Source organism: Perognathus longimembris, chromosome 14 (assembly GCF_023159225.1).
Source record: "Perognathus longimembris pacificus isolate PPM17 chromosome 14, ASM2315922v1, whole genome shotgun sequence".
Classification (NCBI taxonomy): domain Eukaryota; kingdom Metazoa; phylum Chordata; class Mammalia; order Rodentia; family Heteromyidae; genus Perognathus; species Perognathus longimembris.
The window spans coordinates 5,820,502-5,838,135 of NC_063174.1; the positions used below are offsets into that span (position 1 = coordinate 5,820,502).

At 42.6% G+C, this 17,634-nt stretch overlaps 1 protein-coding gene across 3 annotated transcripts in view; it reads right to left on the reverse strand.

The window, feature by feature from the left end:
* The window catches only part of Prkd1 (protein kinase D1), a 264,056-nt gene extending 253,833 nt beyond the window's left edge, over positions 1-10,223 (reverse strand). For 2 of the 3 annotated variants that reach the window (XM_048362554.1, XM_048362555.1), the window contains exon 1: positions 9,954-10,220. In XM_048362554.1, coding sequence (XP_048218511.1) covers positions 9,954-10,220 — 267 coding nt within the window. Of the gene's footprint in view, positions 1-9,953 lie in introns of all 3 variants that reach the window. The other variant, XM_048362553.1, reaches the window with a different exon arrangement.
* Positions 10,224-17,634: the final 7,411 nt, after the last annotated feature.

Consider the following 17,634-nt stretch of genomic DNA (forward strand, 5'->3'; position numbering starts at 1 on the left):
AACAGTTTGAACATCTTTATTTAACACTTTAATCTAATGAATTAATTTTTTAGTAATCATTAATAGAAATAACCTTCCACTTAAAAAGCTTAAAACTTATACCAACACAAAGGTAATTACTTATTTGAAGAAAAAAAATAATTCTTGAAGTCAAGTTAAATCTCTTACCAAAAATATATAATCAAATGGTACATGAATTTCACATTTGAGAAAAATTTTACAGTTGTATTTTATTTACATTAATTGTTAACATATGAAACCCAATTTTGATTACAATCACAATTTTTATTACATTGCTTACTTAAAAAGGAAATAAATTCAGATCTTATATTGCACTTAAAACTTGGTCTTGTCCCTCTATTATTTCTGTGATTAAAACTTATTTACTGAAAAAAGCTCCAGTTGTCAAAGCATCACACATTACACATTGCCAATCTATCACTACTCTTTTAAAGGAAATAATAAAATACAAGAGAAGCCTTCCATTGGCAGACCAAAAAAATGCATCACAAGTTCAAGCACATGATTACAGTAGATTTACATATCTGTAGTTGTTTTTTTTTTCTTTTTAAAGAAAGGATATTTTTTTAAATAATATATTCATTGACTGAGCTCTCCATAAACATTATGGGCCTTGAATATATGTTTGATATGCTCCCATTAAGTGTTAATAGCCTTTTAAAAGAGACCCAATTCCCCATCAATTGGGGCCAATAAGTGTATGAAAAAGTTCAACATCACTAATCATCAGGGAAATGAAAATTAAAATAGCACAAAGACATCTCCTCAGAACTGTTAGAATAACTATTATCAAAAACACAAAGGATAACACATATTGGTGAGAATATGGAGAAAACACTTCCCGACTGTTGGTGGGTAGGAAAGGTAGTATAGCCTCTATGGTATTTATAGTATTCAAGTTCCTACAGACAGTAAGACTACAGCTAGCATGCCACCCAGCCACTGCTGGGCACACATGCACAGGAAATGCAATCAATACGTCAGAGCTAGCTGCACTCCCGCGTGACGGCAGCCCCCTTCTCAATAACCAATATACAGAATCTAAGTGTCCATCAATGACTAAATAGATAAAGAAAATGCAGGGACGGGGGCATTGACACACATGCACATGCGCGCGCATACACATACATACACACACACACACACACACACACACACACACACACACACACACAGTAGAATATATCCAGCCTTACAAGTAGGAACTTCTCTTACCTGCAACAACATGAATGTACCTGGATGCTACATCACTAAGTAAAATTAACCTGACACAGAGAGATAAAATGTGATATGATCTTACTTACATGTAAAACTAAACATTTAACTCAGAAATAAGGAGTCGAGTTATACCTGTACAGCTGGGGGTAAATAAAGAGCACAGTAATATCTGTATAGATCAATGGTAAGAAAGTTTATCTGAGTCAGGATGAGAAAGTTCTGAAGATCTATTATCTAACAAAACTACAGATAAAGATCAGATGTTGTGTACCTAAAAATTACTGAGACTAGATCTTAAATGTTCACCTTTAAAAAATGGTCATAGATAATTAGCAGAGTAATCATTTCATAATGTATAGATAGATCAGACCATCACATGTACACTGTAATACACATAGTTCTATTTATCAATTATAACTTATAAAGCTAGGGAACACCGTAGGATTATGGAATGCAGATATGTTATAAATTAAACTCAACATAGAAGAGGCATTTCTAACTGTCAGAGACATAAAAACCTCCAATACTAAGCTATAAAACAGTACAAAACCACTATATTGGATTGATCCCAATAAAAACAAGTACCATACAAGCAATTTGAGAAAAAAGCTACTAAATTCCTTTTCAAATGGCACAAGTCATTAGGTCCTAACAGGAATCTGTCCACAGAGGCTGAAACACTTGGCTAAAGAAAGAATGAAGACCCTTAATTTCATGTTACAATTTTTCTGCCCTTTGCAGGTAACTGCTCTTTCAGCCTTCTTTCCCCATCTCTGACTGTGCTAATAGTACACTGTATGAAACAACATCTATATGTTCTTTAAAATCATCTATCCAGGCACTGATGGCTCATGCCTATAATCCTAACCACACAAGAGGCTGAGAAATAGAGGATCAAAGTCCAAAGTCACCCCTTACGGAAAATTGTGCTAGACTCCATCTCCAAAATGCCTACAAAAAGCAGGACTGGGGACACCAATGATATTGAACTTATAGCTACTTTGTATACTGAAGCAAGATTACTGTTTTCTAGCAAGATTTAACACTTCCCATTGTATGTCAAAATCTCTCCAACCATCTGAACCGAGGAGAAATGTGTGTGTGTGTGTGTGTGTGTGTGTTTCAAAATAGACAAGATTCCACCTAATAAAGTATGTTTCTTGCCAACAAGAAAATGAACTAGTGTACAGAGCTCTGCTTTGTCAATAATCCATTATGCATAGCCATGATTTTCACTAATATTTGCCTTGTCACATTCACACGATCAGTCATTTTATGATATGCATGTGGGAAAAGTAGCTGCTGACAACTAAGCAGAGAAACACTGGGAAATTCTTGAAATTACGCCTAAATATAAGTAGAAAATTGGACAAATTTCTCATCAATCATTGCATTTGTCCAAACAGATGCCAATGGACCAGTGAAGGTTGATTTTTTCCACCAAAATAAGTTGAACAATATTTGCAAAGGATTGCACATTTGGAAAAATCTAAATTTTACCTGCCAACATTGCTAAGCCGCTTTATCAACTGTGTAGTTTCAGCCAAATAACTTTGGAAGAAACTTCTACCTAAGAAATTATAAATTTGAGCAGGTATAACTGTCCCAGAGTATGTGGTGTTTTCACATAGATTCTTAGCTTTGCAACTATGTAAATCATAAGGTTCTCCACATAAAATTTAAGACTTGGTATATTTGTTTTCTCTTTTCTATACAAGACCAGAAAGAGTAAGAAGCAGTACAATGTGGATTTTTCCACTGCCAAAAAACTCCTATCATTACTGAATTTTAATGGTCCAAAAATATTTGCTTGACAGTATCAGAAGAATTCCTGGGGAAATTTTGACTTACTTTTATGTTTTTTGCCAGTAGAGAGACCTGATCTGAAGGCCTCTCATTCTTACTTCACTTGTCTTTTTTTTTTTTTTTGGCCAGTCCTGGGCTTTGGACTCAGGGCCTGAGCACTGTCCCTGGCTTCTTCCCGCTCAAGGCTAGCACTCTGCCACTTGAGCCACAGCGCCGCTTCTGGCCGTTTTCTGTATATGTGGTGCTGGGGAATCGAACCTAGGGCCTCGTGTATCCGAGGCAGGCACTCTTGCCACTAGGCTATATCCCCAGCCCTTCACTTGTCTTCTTAATACTGGTTCTCTACCATTCCTATCTTTTAGATTTGTCTGTCCAGGCTTGCTTTGAACCGTGATTTTCAGATCTCAGCCTCCCCAGTAGACAAGAGTATACACACTGGATACATTTCCACATATTCTTGTAAATGGAAACAAACTGTGTTTTTAAGGGAAATGAAAGTAATGTATCCTTTTCTTTGTTTCTACATCTTGTCACTAGAAGAAAAAAAATAATGCAATCTTTTCCCACATTCACTTTATTCCAACATTAAATATTCAAGAGATTTAAATCTCATGTTCAAAGTTTCTCAAGAGTAGTGCTAAGGAAATTAAAAGACAAGTCCTCCCTTTAAAAACCTTCTGAACCAGGTACCAGTGACTCACACCTCTAATCCCAGCTAATTTGGATGTTAAGATTGAACGGATCTGGTTCACCCAGGCACACACAGGAGAGCCTGTCTGGATGAACAGCTGGGTAGTGTGGAACATGTCTGTCATTCCAACTTCCCGGGAAGCTGATATTCAGAGGATCCGTTCCAGGCTAACCGGTAAGAATCGTGCCCAAGACCACATCTCAAGAGAAACAAGCTGGGCCTGGTGATAAGTGTCTGTCATATCAACTAAGACAAGAAGCATAAAATAGACAATCATGTCCCATACCTGGACAGGAAGCAAGGCCCTATCTCAAAATAATCAGTGCAAAAGAGCTGGGGATATAGCTCTGTGGTAGGGCACTTTCCAAGAAAGTGCTAATCCCTGAGTTCAAATCTCAACACCACCTAAAAAAAAGCAAACATGCAAAAATAACAGCCTTTATTTTCACCTCTATCGAGGCTTAGATTTTGCACATTCACCAAGATGACTGTCAGAAGTCATAGGTCCATAAAGATTTTTCCAACACACAGAAACAAAGCAAACATATAAAAACAAAAGGCAAGTGTTTTAGTAGATCAATTCCTGTGGGATTGCATTTTATCTACTTCTAAGCTAGTTTGGAATCCAGCCCTGCTATCTTGACGGATTATCCTAATTTCTTGGTTTATAAGGGACAATCTTATCAGCAAATGTTTTCATTTGATAGTGAAGTGTAAACAGATTAGTCCTCAGGGAATTCTGTGAAGCTCAGAGTTGAGATACTGTTCAAAGCACCACTATTCATAATAAAGCCTGGTGCCAGTAGTTCATTGCTAGAATCCCAGCAACCTTGGAGGCTGAGACCTGAAGATTAAAGTTTGAAAGCCAACTGGGGCAGGAAAATCCCTGAGATTCTTATCTCCAATTGATAACCAAAAGCTAGAAGTGTGGAACTGTGGTTCAAGTAGTAGAGAGTCAGCCTTGAGCAAAAAAGCTCAAGGTCCATGTCCAAGCCCTAAATTCAAGCCTTAGTACCAATACATACACACAAAACCTCTTAGGATAAAAGTTGATGAAAATGGTTAGCAAACAGCACAGTCTTCAAGTACAGTTTCTTGGGACAAGTCTTTGAACTTTAGTAATAATTTCCCAGTATCCACACCACCACTTCTTCACACACTGTAGTTTCATTATTTCCAATTTATCTCAGCCCACTTTAATTCATGTATTTGTCAAAACAGTTCGTCCTCCAACTTTTCCCAGCCCAAAAGCTTAAGGCTTCATGCTTTTAACTTCAGAGTCTCAAGAGGAATCTTTGTAAAAACTGTTACATACTTCACACCACAAAAAAAAAAACACCCAGCTTGTCTCTGTACTAATAGAAAGATGGAAAGCAGAGATGCTCTTTTACACTGGAATTATATATAATGAAGCCTCATTTTCCATAGCCTACAATATAAAATATAAACGAACACATCACTATCTGGAAACTGCACATGAATTACACAGACTCCTGAAAATGTATTCCAAAAAACACTTAAGACTCTTAGATCATTACATATACATACATATATATTGTGCAAAACATATATTTCACACACAGGGTGAGCTTCCTTAGCCCAGAGCTCTAACACCTGAAATCTTTTGAGCCCCAACCTGATGCCACAAGTGGAAAATTGCATCCATGAGCTTCTATGAGTAGAAAAATGAAGATGAAAGTACACTAAAAAGTATTGTACAAATTAAGTGGGGCACAGTGGCTCACAACTGTAATCCCAGCCACTCATGAGGTCAGGAAGACCAGGAAGATCATGATACAAAGAAGCCAAGCAAAATGTCAGCAAAACTCAACAACTAAAAGCTAGGCATAATGGTTCTCATCATAGTCATGGCTATGTGGAAATCGTAACCAGAAAAGTGAGAAAAATCACAGTCCAGGCCACTACAAGCAAAACCTGGAGAGCCTAGCTGATGAATAACTGAAGCAAGAAAGGACTAAGAGTGCGTTTCACGTGCAAGCACAAGGCCACGTTGAAACCCCCAATACCATCAGCAAAACTGTATTGTATACATTTGCTTTTAAGCTATAAGAAACATGTTTCAGGTCATGAAACATAAATGAGTTTTGTGTTTCCGCTTGGATCTAATACCCAAGCTATTTCATGAATCATGCATATGCAGATATTCCAAAATCCAAAAAAGTCAGAAGTTCAAAACACTTCTAGTTCCAGGCATTTAAGTGATATTTAACCTTTACTGTGCACTTTCATGTACAGTTTGTACTATACAACTACAAAATATAATCCTACTATATTGCTAAACTTGAAGATAAATACAATTCTTGAATGTAAAGCATTAATCTTATACTTCTGAAGGATGTCTTAGTGAAATGACAAATTCTATACTGTATCATTAAGTCAGATACCAGTAGACATATAATATGTCCAATATAAAATCAGAATAAAATTGGTACTTAATATCCTAACATTATCATTGGCTTTAAAGGATTTGACTGTTGCATGGACAGTCATTTTTCCACAAGTAAAATACTCCTACCTTTAACTGTGAAATGGTAGAACATCTAAAACTAACAAGAATGATGGAAATAACAGAGCAACTGTTAGGAAAGCAATGCACAATTGAGAAAGTAAAATAATTATAAGTAAAGCAATGCTACTCTCACAACCAAGTACTGTACTGCTCTTTTAGGAATCTATCTTGTACTTAAAATCTCATGCTTCAATTTCTTTGGCCAAAAATATGATTGGACAAAATGAAACTATATGCCATATCTAACAAATGTTACTATTCCAGTTAAGTAAATTCAAGAGTAAAATACTGGTTGCCTCTTTTAATACAATAACAGAAAACTTAACAATTGTATTATTGCATCACATATCCCTAATAACTCTTTGCTTTATTTAAAAAAGTGTGCATCCACATACCTCTGTGTGTGTGTGTGTGTAAGGAAGTATGTGTGCATGTGTGTATAAGGGAATAGATAATATGTCAAAACCAAATGAAGTCACCTTTTAGATTATCTTTCCCTGAATCAAGGCAACTCCTTCTGAATCTGTAATATTCCAGTTTCCATTGATACCACTCAGTTGTGATTTTTTCCAGTGAAAACAATAACCATGTTCACTAATGAATAAAATATATGTCTCACTAGACAACCAGCCTACAATGTTACATACTTGTGAAGAACTGAGAATAGTGTAAATAAAACCTTGCATTAATACTCCTCAAAAAAGAAAATCTTAATAATGCACCTTATATATAAATACATTGTTACAAGAAAAGCAACACTCATTTTCTCGGTAGATGTAGACTAAAAGATGAAATTGTTAAGTTTCATAATTCAGTGAATAATTAGGGTGCATTATCTTAAAAGCATTTTGCTAAATTGCCATGAATTTTTTTCCAGTAGAATCCTATGGCAGCTATTTTCCAAGCCTATATTCTTAAAAGCTATACATGAAATGGTAAATAATAATTTATTTTTATTATTATCTAAAGAGAAGTTTCTTGTGAACAGCATCTCTCCTATTAAGCTAATAAACCTCAGTTCCTCATCCCACAAGAATCTCATGGGCCAAGAATATTGCTGAAATTGCCACAAGCTTTAGAGTAGGGTGACCTATGTTAGTATTTAGGAAGCCCCTGAACGAAACGGATGCAAACAAACCCTCTTACTATGCTTTAAAACAATACATGTTGAAGACTCAGAAAATCAAGAAAACCTTCTGCCATAACTTCACGTCTCTAGCTTACTCAGTAACCTGTAAATGATTCCCAAATCTCAGCCGGTTCTTAAACCATAAATCTATTTCACTCCTTCTTTCCCCCCACTCCTTTGTGATCCTTTATCATAGGTGATGGCTTCATGGGGTTCTTGAAAAAACACGAAACGAAGGACAAAAAACTCCTTCTAAGCCAGCTTAACTCCACAGGGACACACTGAGGGTTCCTAGGGTCAGGGAGGACCTGCCTCCTGAAGTGTGTTCAGCCCTCTTCACCAACCCCAAAAATACCCCAAATAGATGACTGATTGACTGATAAATTTATTTTTTTTCAAACCTGCCTAAACTCATTCTCTATATCTTTATATAGAGATATACAGTATTCTCTATATAAATACCTGTCAAACTCACATTTCTAAAACTAGCTCTCACTTTAAAAACATCCAATTGATAACTATACACTGGCTATCCCAAGCAAACTTCTCCAACTTTTCTTTTAGAGACAGAATTACTACTAGAATAACTACCCCAGGAAAAGGTTCCTCTTATAATAAAATAACACAGCCACTGGGGCTGCTGCTTTTCCCTTTCAGGGACGTCCTGCAATCTCTCCTCCGTCCAGCCTCGGGTTGCAACCAGATCAGGACCGAGCTAGTCTTCTTTCGGCCATCACATCCCTTCCATTCGGAAACCTCCTCCACTCCACACCCTTGGCGGCGTGACATCCCTTTGAGAACCCTGCTGAGTGAGGCTTCTACTGATTGATGGGAGCTCAAGCAGTCCCAGGGCCTTTTCATCACTGACCTCTCCCTGCTTGTCCTTCCTTCCTCCGGCCCTCGGGGTCTCCTGCTGTCCTCCCACCACTCTCCAGGAGACCCCTCCCCTCCCGCAGTGGCTTCTGGGCCAGCTGGGGCCCACTCCCCATTCAAACACCCAGCTGAAAACCTCTGGAACCTGGCCGTGTGTGTGTGTGTGTGTGTGTGTGTGTGTGCGCGCGCGCATCACAAAGGGCAAAGCCGAGGAAGGCAGTCTGCCCCTATTAACTTAGCCCAACTTGAGTATTTTCGGACACAGTGTCACTTTCCCTTAGAATTCGGACACATTTTATACATACATACATACATATATATATATATATATATATATATATATATATATATATATATATATGGTCTTTGAGAAATGTGACTACAGGCTGTGAACACGCTCGTGCCCTGCTGCTTGTGAATGAACTGGTGTGCATCCTAGCAGAGCCTCTGGCTGCAGGTAGCTCTCACCTCCTCCAAGGCGAGGCTTCCGCGCTGGGCTCGGGAGGAAGTCCTGGTTCCCTCTTAAGGGCGCGCATTCCACGGTATGAAGGAGAAACAGGACATGACTTTGACCATCGTTAGACAAAACAAGTCACTTCCAAGGAAGCTGCGCACACGTGCGTGACATGTGTAACACAAAATATCCCTCTCTCCGCTGGGACCCCGGTCGGCCCAGCCTCCAGAATTTTCACCACCTCTCAGACTAGTGAGAGACGCATCCCCAGGGGTGGTGGTGGTGGTGGTGGTGTTTCTCCTAGTAGCCCCCCGGGGTTTAGGGAACTCCGTCGCAAAGAGTTTTAGAAAGTAATTCGTGATTATTCAAACCATGACAAGGTGAGCCCAGGGATCCAGCCTGCCTGCCCCCCCCACTGCCCCGCCCCGGGGGCTGAAATACAGCAGATTCCCGCCCCCACCCCTCAACCCCAGAGCCCAGGCCCTCCTCTGTCCCCTGCCCTGGCTGTTTACACTGCGACTGGCGCCAAGGCCCCCCTCCCCCCGACACTCATCACCCCCTTCCCCGCAGCTTCTCCCCGGGTGGCCACCGTGATAACCTGAGAGTCGAGAGTTGCTCCGGAAGCCCGGGGTGGCGCCGGGGTCGCCCCCCTTGCCCCCCTCCCTCGGGGGTCCGGCCGCACCGCACCCCGTCCGGACTCCCGGCGCCCCCGGGGTAATTCACACGGGGCAGACGCGCGGCAACTATGCGGTTCTCGTGCGGCCCCGCGCGTCCCCGAGTTCCCAGGGCGCGGCGCGGGGGCTGCAGGTTGGGGGGTACCCGGGCCGGCTACGGTCACCCTCCCTCCCTCCCTCCCTCCGTCCATCCCTCACGCGAACTCGGCTGACAGGTGAGCCATGCCTGGCCCCCCCCGACCTCTCTGGAAACTTCCCAGCGTCGGGGAGGGGGGGGGAGGAGCTGGGAGAGGAGGCCAGAGGGGGACTAGGCTCCTCGGGGGGAGGGGGGGCTGTCTGCGGAGGGGTGCTCGGGTCCAGGACCCGGGGGGGGGGGGGGGGAGCGGGGCTGGGCGGGAAGCCGCGGGGCCGGGGTGCGCGATGCCCGCACGGGGACGGGAGTGCGGGGTGTGGACGGATCGACGGGGGCTCGGGGGCAGGGAGTGGGGAGGGGGGGGGCTGTGAGAGGACGGGGTGAGGACGCCCGGCCCCGGCGCGGGCCCGGGGAGGCGCCTTACCTTCTGGTCCACGATGGAGCAAGCCATCTCGCGGACGTGCGCCAGGCTGTAGTCGCCGGACGAGTCCTGCAGCAGCAGCACCGGCTCGCGGCTCAGGCCGATCTGCAGATGGAAGGAGATGCCCCCCGCGGGAGGCGCCGGCCCCGGCCCCGGCCCCGGCCCCGACCCCGGCACCAGCGCGACGGCGGCGGCGGCGGCGGCGGCGGCGGCGGCCGCGGCCACGGGCGGCAGCGGGCTGGGCGGCCGCCGCAGCGGAGGGGCGCTCATCGCGGGCTCGGCCGGCCGCGCGGGGCGGGGCGGAGCGGAGGGGAGCGGCGGAGCGGAGCCCCAAAAGTTTTGCCGCGCGGCGGCGGCGGCGGCGGAGCCGGGCGCTTCTTCCTCAGGGAGCCCGGGCGGAAAATGAAAACTTTCCGGGAAAGTCCCCCCGCGCAGGGCGGGGGGGGGGGCGGGGGGGGGGGGGAGGAGGACGACCGGCCCCGGTTCCCGAGGGCACGGGGGAGGGGAAACGGCCGAGGCGGGAGCTCGGCGCCACCCGGAGCGCGGCCGCCTCGCAGAGGAGGCGCCGTCACCGCCACACAGCAGCCGCCGCGGCGCTCACCCGGGGACTGGGCGGCGCGGGTCAGCGCGGGCTGGGCGGGGCGGGGCGGAGGGGCGGGGCTTTGAGGCGGAGGGGCGGGGCTGTGGGAGAAGGGGGCGGGGCAGCGGGCGAAGGGGCGGGGCCAGGCGGCACGTTGGGCGGGGCACCTCCTGCCCGCGGGGCTGGGAGTGTGGGCGGGGCAAAGCGGGGCTCCGGGGGGCCGAGGCTGCGGAGTTTCCACCGGGCAGCGCGCCCGGGCCAAGGGGTTCCCGGAGGCCGCCGCCCGCTCCGCCGCCGCCGCCGCCGCCGCCGCCCGGCCCGGGGATTCTGGGCTCAGCCGGCCCGGCTGCCCGCACTTCGAAGGGGACACACCTCTCCGACAGGCCCTCAGCACTGCCGCTTCCCGGCTCCTTTCCAGGATGATGAGGATGATGCACTGATACCAACCAGCCGGGGAGGCTGGGCCCCGGGGATCCCCGTGACTCTGCCGTGGGAGGAACACGCACACTCACGCGCAGGACGCTTGCGGCCAGAGGGACTTCGGGGAGCCCTGGGGCTGCCTAGACATCTGTCTGACATATCCAGCCTCGCCTATGACTGGACCCAGCTCCTGAGGCACCGAACACAGGGGCTAAAGTCAGATGTGTGTGTGTGTGTGTGTGTGTGTGTGTGTGTGCGCGCGCGTGCGCTCCTGTACTGGGACTTGATCTAAAGACTCGCACACGGTCCCTTAGCTTTGCTTCCAATGATACTTTTATCATCTTTAAGTAGTTGTACAAGGGATTGCTATTCGGCAAATTAGTCCTAACGCAACGCTCAAAGTCCCTGGCTCAAAGCTGATTCCAGCGCTGGAAGCAACAGCTCCACTTTCCAGCTTTTTTCCGTGATTCATTGGTGATAAGTTTGTCTGGCAGACTTTTCTGCCCCCAAGACTTTTCTTCAAATGGCGAATGGTGACCTCAGATCTCAGCCTCCTGAGAAGGCGGAATCACAGGTGTTTAGCCATGGCCCTGGTGGCGTAGCAGATGTTCTATTGGTTTGGGGTTGTTTTTTTGTTTGTTTTTTTTTTTTAGCAGATGTTCTATTGGTTTGGTTTTTTTGTTTTGTCTTTTTTTTTTTAAGAAAAATCAATTGTGTCCTTCAGCACGAACAAGAAGAAAGTGTCCGGTGAAGCATTTTTTTCTTTACATTGTTCACTACTTGGAGCATTTTAAACTGTTGGCTTTATTTTTCCATCAATCCAAACTGCACCCAGCAGCCCTCCTGTCTACATTGGGCAGCCTGCTCTAATGTGAATCTTCACAGTGTTGTCTGTGTAGTACTTCCAGGGCCTGGACTTGGATTCTCATCCTGTCCTTCCCCCCAGGGTGGGCTTCATTTGGGGGTAACCAACTTGCCAGAGCCCGCTTTCATGCTCTACAGCAAAAAAATCTGCTGTTGTTGCTATTGAATTCTTAAATTCTAAAGGAGAAACTCTGTATCTTTCTAGCGCAAGTTGCATTTTTGTTTTGCCAACTGCATTTTTACTTTGCCAGTTATGTAGCCAATACTGCCCCTTTCTCCTCTCTCCTCCTTGCTCTCTCTCTGTGTCTCGCTTTCCCTCAGAGCTTCCTCTTACCTACACAAACACACACAAAAACACCTAGGCAAACCATTAATTATGTTTTCTTTTGTAGTAGATTTCTGTTTGCTTCTTTTATTGTGTTCTTTGTTTGTTTGGTCTTGACCTCTGGTTCTGGTCCAAGATATTACAAGAAACAATTCTAGAGTTGTAAAAGATACCTCCATCTCCATTGTGTCATTCACTGTTGGGCAATGGATTTGAATTTGGTCTCTGGATAAGAGTTTGGCAAGGTCTATATGTGTTGGGCATTTTCTCTGCTTGACTGTTAATGAAGAAGTCCTCTTAATCTATGATAGTGTATAATTTCCCGAAGGTAACAAATGCAGCTCAGGTTATTCTTAATGAAATGTCCTTCTGAAATTATGTTGTTTATGTCAGAAAATTTATGATGTTTTCTTCCACAGTTAGAATAAGGTCAATATTCTACAGATTCTTTCTACTAGAAGAGGAGGGTATACTGTAAGTTGACAAAGTACTAGCAGGAATCTAGTGTGAATTGCAAATCAAGAGAGCTGGACACATTCTTGTTTCGTAGATATCAGAACTATGAGTTAAGGGTTTTTCTGTTCCAGACTTTTCTGTACCCATCTGCACAGTGGCCAGAACAAACAAGATCTCTTCCCTAGCATATTTAAAATATGTTTCATATTGAAAATAAAAAGTACAAGTTTATTGCTGATAACCAAAATTGCAATAATTAACAACAGTGAAATGTAGGAAGGATGATTTCATGGGCAGAAACATGCAGAAGGGTCAATAAGCAAGAGATTTTTCTTGAGGTATATTCAGTGGTACCTAGTGATTAGATAAGGACCAGACTTAAAATCTATGTTAATAACATTTTAAATCAAAGGAATCTGTAAAGACCCTAACACAAGAATATAGCTTCATATCTTCCAGACCAGGGGAAAAGAAGGGCAAGTAAATGAGATGGTCTGGGAGCTGATAGGAGCCAGATCATCAACAGCCCTTAGAAGTCATTGTAAATAGTCCTTATCTTATGCTCAGTGAGATCTTAAACCATTGAGGTGGTGAGATTTAGCACACATTTAAGTGATAATTCTTAGTTCTCTGGGTGGGCCTCAGATTATAAGAGGTAAGAGCAAAAGCAGAGATACTAGGTAGGAGCATATTTGCTTTGTTCACTCTTAAGGATCATTGTGGGCTGTTATTTATGGTGATAGTAGAATTGCTAAGGAATACAAGACTGCATTTGAAGGTTGAAGTGAAGGCCTTATGATCAACCAGAGGTCTGTAAGAAGTGTTGCAAAATAAGGAGGTTATGAAAGACTTGAGTTTCTGAACCATTGGTCTGATGATGGTGCCAATAGTTGAAATAGAAAACAAGGAAAAAGTAGGATTCCTTTTTGAGTATTTTGAGTTCAATATACCACTGGGCTTGCAACTAGAAATATCTAGAGCTGGGTAGGTGAGACCAACTTTCAAGAAATAAAAGGGCAATAGAAATATACTTGGCAATCATCAATGTGGAGAAATGGTTTCAAAGTAAGATCTTAGATAAGACTTCAGGAAAAAAAGAGTTTAAAGGATCTTTGGTGTTCTACATCAGAGAGAGAAAACCTGTGTGAGCAACTCCTAATGGTTTATCTATAATATGGAGGAATCTTAAAGGGTATTGGAAAAAAAATTGAGAAATGAAGCATATGATAGGAAGAATTGTCTACGGAGAATTATAATTATTTTTCAGCTGGCTGCTAGTGGCTTATTCCCATAATCCTAACTACCTAAGAGGCTGAGATCTGAAGATTCCAGTTCAAAGTCACAAAGGCAGAAAGGTCCATGAGAAAGGCCCTTATCTCTAATTAACCAGAAAGGGGCTAGAAGTAGAAGGAAAGCTCAATTTGTAGAGCATTCTTCTTGAGCAAGGAAAACAAAGGAGAGCTAGAGCCAGAATACTGGAGCATCCACAAAATGTATCTTCCAGAAGCTGAAATATTTCTGAATGCAAAAGCATAATGAAGACAAACAAAAACCAAAAGTTAAAGTTATACAATCACTGGAGTTCCCCATAATTCTCACAGACTTAGTTATCACAGTTTCTACAGTAGTCATCTGAGAACTGAAACTTTTCTAACTGCTACTAACATTTTTGCTGATGGGCAAGGGAATGAACAACAGATAGGGCCCAAAGGAATCAAGTATGAATTTCTGGAGACTAAGAATTACATGCAGAAAATTCGAAGGATCTGGGTGAACATCGATAGTTCTGGATATTATAACTTTGGAAAAGAAGAGAATAAAGAGTCACTTATATAAAATGACACAATCATTCTTTTTTTGAATTGTGGCTAACATTACTGGACTAATGAGCCTCTAGTAATGACTGGGAGTATCATTTTACCAAGAAGCTTCAATGCCTTAATCAAGATTTCACAAAAAAAGGTAGGCAGAGGTACTTAAAACAAGTTCTAAAGATGAATGCTAATCGTGCCAGAAGTCTTCAAAAATGATTGTATGCTCAGGTAATTTTGAAAGTATCTAGCAATTGACAATCAGCAAAAGAAAGAGGGGTGAAAATGTCCTAGTTTAAGTAGGAGTCCAACTAGTAGCACTAGGCACATGTCCAAATGAAATGGACAGCAGAGAAAAAAATGAGGTTTAAAAAATATGAAACAGTTCAGTGTATGGCTGAAAGGATCCTGACCCCTCTCCCCAAACATTTTACAGCTTAAGGATAGATTTGTTAAGCTTTACCTTACACCTACAATCCTAGCTGCTCCATAGGCTGAGATCCGACCATCAAGATTTGAAGCCAGCCAGGGAAGACAAATCTGAGAGAATCTTATCTCCAGTTAACAAGCAGCAAAAAAAAAACAAACAGCCAGAACTGAAAGTGTGGCTCAAATGGTAAAGTGCCCCCATTAGTGGGAAAGCTGAGTAAGAGTGTAAGGCTCTGAGTTCAAGCGCCAGTACCAATGTGCAGCAGCATAACACACGCGTGCGCGCACACGCACACACGCACATACACGCACATACACACACACACGAGAAACTGAGGATTAGAAAAATTAAATACCTGTTTGTGAAAATCCGACATTCAAAGAAGAAGGCTTTGAGATATCCTTCCTTGTTTCAAAGTTTGGCACTGAAAATTATATACATGGGGAGACAGTGCACCGAAGATTAATGTATATGATAAAGTTCTTTATTGATGCTTATTTTAGAGTGTTCATAAGTAATTCTCTGTCAATCCAGATTGGGTAAGAGTAATGGCAGAGAATTGGCACAGAAACAAACAAACATAAAAGGTCCTAATGAAGAGCTCAGTCAAACATACACTGAAAATCTGCTAAGTGGTGACAAAATGTGACCTTAGCTTGCTGATTATTTCATGGAAAATAAAAAGGGAAAAATAAACTTATGAATTCAGGGGGTTTTGTTTTGTTTTTGTTTTTGGAGACTAAGAAACAATCATTTGCTTTTTAAGGACATTTCAAAACTAATAGCAAAAAAGAGCTGTGACCCCAGTGTGAGAGCCCCGGAAAAGGATCACAGACCTCGAAGACAAGTTTCCCACCAAAGGCTCACAAGAGACTCAGGTGAGCAAGAAGCTGAGAAAAACTCAGTTTCACTGCCTTGTAAAACTGAGACTGCAGAGAAAATGAGCAACACCAGACATAGCATATGAACAAGAGCAAATAAAAGTAAAAGCGACTATAAGCTAAAAGCAATCCACTGGCTTTTAGAGTTCCTTTTTTCTATGTTAATGGTGGTAAGGATGTGGCCTGTTGTAGAAGAGAAGTTTATAGGCTGTTTTTTATAAAGAGCTTAGGGCTCTTTATAGGCCTCTCACTAAGGTCCCGCCCCCAGGTCTCACTTTAAATCACACACTTACACTTCTGTCTGCTGTTCTATTGGGGTCTCACAAATGTGTTTGAAATAAAAATATCTTTTTTTGCATTACTAACAAGAAATCCAAAACCCTTTGGAATGGTGGAATGGGAATGAGCTTGACGAAAATACCCCTCTAGATTCAGATGCTGGAAGTGGACGTGATGGGGTTAACAAGGAGAGGAGGCTGGACTCATGCATTGCTACTAACACTCATCATGGAGAGTATCGGCCACCCCATGTGTAAGATCAAAACTTATGGGGGGAATGAGGGAGGAAGTAACAAACAGTACAAGAAATGTAGCCAATGTCTAATGTATGAAACTGTAAACTCTCTGTACATCAGTTTGACAATAAAAATTTAAAAAAAAGATCAAAACTTATCCTCGTCGATTAGATGTGACTTAGTCCATGTAGAAGTTCTGTGCTTCCACTGGTTAGTCATGCTCAGATTAATAGCTACCATAAACCGTATCAGTATAAACATCATTTCTGCCAGCGGTAACCCCCCACCATAGTTCAAACAACCAAGCTAGCAAACTTTGTTTTACTGTGTTTCTCTAGCAAGCAAAAGGGAGGCAATAGGATTGTTAAAAAGATACTGAAGCTTAAAATAAGTGAGAACATAATCAGAAATGACCTACATAAAAGAGGTGCATTCCAATGATTCCTTTCAAATACTGTATTGATAGATGTATTGCTGATATTCCAAAATATTCTGGAAGCATTCTTAGTATTTTGGGCAACTTTGGAGAAATAAATGTTACAGATTTCAGAAAGATTCCAAGAAAGAACAGACCAATGAGGGTACCATAAGTCTAAATGTAATGATTTAAATAAATGGAGGATTATAAATTGAGGGACTGAGAATGTGTGTCGGTGGTAAAACACTTGCCTAACATCTACAGTCAGGGCCTGGCCACTGTCCCTGAGCTTTTTTGCTCAAGGCTAGCAGTCTACCACTTGAGCCACAGCTCTACTTCCAACTTTTTGGTGGTTAATTAGAGCTAAGAGTCTCAAAGACTTTCCTGCCTTGAGTGGCTTAAACTAGGTCCTTAGACCTCAGCTTCTTGAGTAGTTAGAATTTCTAGGCATGAGGTACCAGTGGTGTTACTATTTCCAACTGTATTTTGCACAATATATATGTATATACATATAATAATCAATATACAATGTACCCAATAACATATTACCCATTGTGCTTTTGTGAATACTTACATTGACATCTGTATTCATGTATTTTACCTTGTTTGTTTGTTTGGTTTTGGGTTAGATTTAATTCCCTAAACATTCTATCCTGGACAATGACCTTGTTTATCTAAAGAGTTAAAAGTCTGCTGGGTCCAAGGTACCATGATTTTTTTTTTTCAGATTCCCTGTAGAAAATAGATTAAAATCACCACTGTAACCCTTTTCTTATAGCTTCAATATCCAAAAGGTCATTGCTTAGATTTGCCAACTTTAATTTTTCATATCAGTTTCTATTAAGTCAATGCAACATCAAGATTCAGGAAACTGCAATAGCAGCACATTTAACTTTCAGAGAGATTCGTTTCTGCTGACCCTATCCTCAAGGCTCAATGGTCTGCCTTCTCCCATATGAATATCAGTACAGCCCATCATTAGGC